The sequence below is a fragment of the Acanthisitta chloris genome, unplaced genomic scaffold (assembly GCF_000695815.1).
Source record: "Acanthisitta chloris isolate BGI_N310 unplaced genomic scaffold, ASM69581v1 scaffold39305, whole genome shotgun sequence".
Taxonomy (NCBI): domain Eukaryota; kingdom Metazoa; phylum Chordata; class Aves; order Passeriformes; family Acanthisittidae; genus Acanthisitta; species Acanthisitta chloris.
In genome coordinates this window covers 1-2,404 of record NW_008673829.1, presented here as the reverse complement: position 1 = coordinate 2,404, position 2,404 = coordinate 1, and the positions used below count along the sequence as shown (strand labels likewise).

The 2,404-nt window shown below is 57.6% G+C and overlaps 1 protein-coding gene across 1 annotated transcript; it reads right to left on the bottom strand.

Annotated features, from left to right (window-relative positions):
* Positions 1-520: 520 nt before the first annotated feature.
* Positions 521-1,443, bottom strand: LOC103802602 (pre-B-cell leukemia transcription factor 4-like; the record flags this gene model as incomplete). Its single annotated transcript, XM_009075100.1, has 3 exons — positions 521-711; positions 1,131-1,257; positions 1,329-1,443. Coding segments are annotated over 3 exons (433 nt in total), but the record flags the coding sequence as incomplete, so codon positions are not given.
* Between the last annotated feature and the right edge of the window lie 961 nt (positions 1,444-2,404).

Genomic DNA, 2,404 nt, shown 5'->3' with positions numbered 1-2,404 from the left:
CAACCAGAACAATCCAGTGACCAACTGCGACCAACCATGACCAACCATAACAATCCAGTGCCCCACAAGGGACCACTCAAAGCCCCCCAGGACCACCCAGTGACCAACTGTGCCCAACTGTGACCAACCGTGACCAACCAGAACAATCCAGTGCCCCACAAGGGACCACTCAAAGCCCCCCAGGACCACCCAGTGACCAACTGTGCCCAACTGTGACCAACCGTGACCAACCAGAACAATCCAGTGCCCCACAAGGGACCACTCAAAGCCCCCCAGGACCACCCAGTGACCAACTGTGCCCAACTGTGACCAACCGTGACCAACCAGAACAATCCAGTGCCCCACAAGGGACCACTCAAAGCCCCCCAGGACCACCCAGTGACCAACTGTGCCCAACTGTGACCAACCGTGACCAACCAGAACAATCCAGTGCCCCACAAGGGACCACTCAAAGCCCCCCAGGCCCACCCAGTGCCCACCCCAGCCCTCATCCCGCACGGCTCCCGCGCTGTGCCCACACCTGGCGTCGAGGAAGCGCGAGCGCAGGATCATGACAGCCTCGCAGGTGCTTTGCTTCAGCTGCATCTGGATGGTGCTGAACTTGCCGTGGATGATGCCGACCATGCGCTCGATCTCCTTGGGCGAGATGGGCCTCGTGCGGCTCTGCTCGCGCAGCAGGTTCATCACGTGGGTGGTGAACTCGCTGCAGGCCTGAAAACACGGCGCGATTGTGGCCACCCAGCACCACACCTAGCACGCACCTCCCCACACGGCCTACCAGCTCCAGGGGAGCTCCACGAAATCTGGGGGAGGCCTGAACGGGTTGGGCCTCTGGGGAGGTGTCCCTGCCCGTGGCGAGGGGGTCGGGTTGGATATCTCCGAGCCCCGACCCCGAAACTTCCAGGCTCGACTCGTGAGACGCCGTCGTCGGCGCGGCCAACGAGACGAGTCGTGACGTTCTCTAGGTCCCTCCGGGTTCTTCACCTCTCCGAGGGAATTTCAAGGCCCCTTGGATCCAGCCTGGCCCTGTCCTTCCTCGACCCGCCAGCGAAAAGGTGGAGGGGGGTGGGGGGAAAGAAGGGATTATATGGATTGAGAGGATTAAAAACTCTTCCATGCAGAAAGATCACCTGTTCATATTTCTCTAGCTCAGAGTGGTAAATCTGTCGGATCTGGGACAGCTTGGCCCTGTAGTCAGAGTGCTCAATGCTATTGTCATTGGGACAGCCACCTGATGCCGCTGCTCCCGCCATCGGTTGGGACAGCCCCCTGATGCCGCGGCTCCCGCCATCGGTCCAACTCCTCCTCCTCCTCCTCCTCCTCCTCCTCCTCCTCGGCCTCTTTTCTCGGGCCCCGAGACTCCCTCAGCCAGCAGCATGTTATCTAGTCTCATCAGCTGAGCATCCGGCGGCTCCTCCTCCTGAATGCCGCGGATGCTTAACACTGCGGAGGGAACAAAGGGTTAATTCCCACCGGGACACGCTCCCGGCAAGGGAGGGGGCAGGAGAGGGTGAATTCCCACTGGGAAAACAGGGTCTGAGCTCAGGAGGTGGCAGGAGAGGGTGAATTCCCACCGGGAAAACAGGTTCTGAGCTCAGCAAGTGGAAGGAGAGGGAACAGGAAGGGTTAACTCCCACTGGGAAACAAATTCCCAGCTCAGGAGGTGGCAGGAGGGGGTGAATTCCCACTGGGAAACAGGTTCTGAGCTCAGGAAGTGGAAGGAGAGGGAACAGGAAGGGTTAACTCCCACTGGGAAACAAATTCCCAGCTCAGGAGGTGGCAGGAGGGGGTGAATTCCCACTGGGAAACAGGTTCTGAGCTCAGGAAGTGGAAGGAGAGGGAACAGGAAGGGTTAACTCCCACTGGGAAACAAATTCCCAGCTCAGGAGGTGGCAGGAGGGGGTGAATTCCCACTGGGAAACAGGTTCTGAGCTCAGGAAGTGGAAGGAGAGGGAACAGGAAGGGTTAACTCCCACTGGGAAACAAATTCCCAGCTCAGGAGGTGGCAGGAGGGGGTGAATTCCCACTGGGAAACAGGTTCTGAGCTCAGGAAGTGGAAGGAGAGGGAACAGGAAGGGTTAACTCCCACTGGGAAACAAATTCCCAGCTCAGGAGGTGGCAGGAGGGGGTGAATTCCCACTGGGAAACAGGTTCTGAGCTCAGGAAGTGGAAGGAGAGGGAACAGGAAGGGTTAACTCCCACTGGGAAACAAATTCCCAGCTCAGGAGGTGAAAGGAGAGAGGAAAGTTCTCCCCAAAGACTTCCCCAAGCTCCTCCTCAAATTCCTCCTTAAAATTCCTCCTTAGAAATTTCCTTCAAATTTCTCCTTTAAAAAAATCTCCCTTCAAATTCTCCCTAAAAATCTTCCTTCAAAATCTATGCTCCTTCATCTGAGGGACTGGGG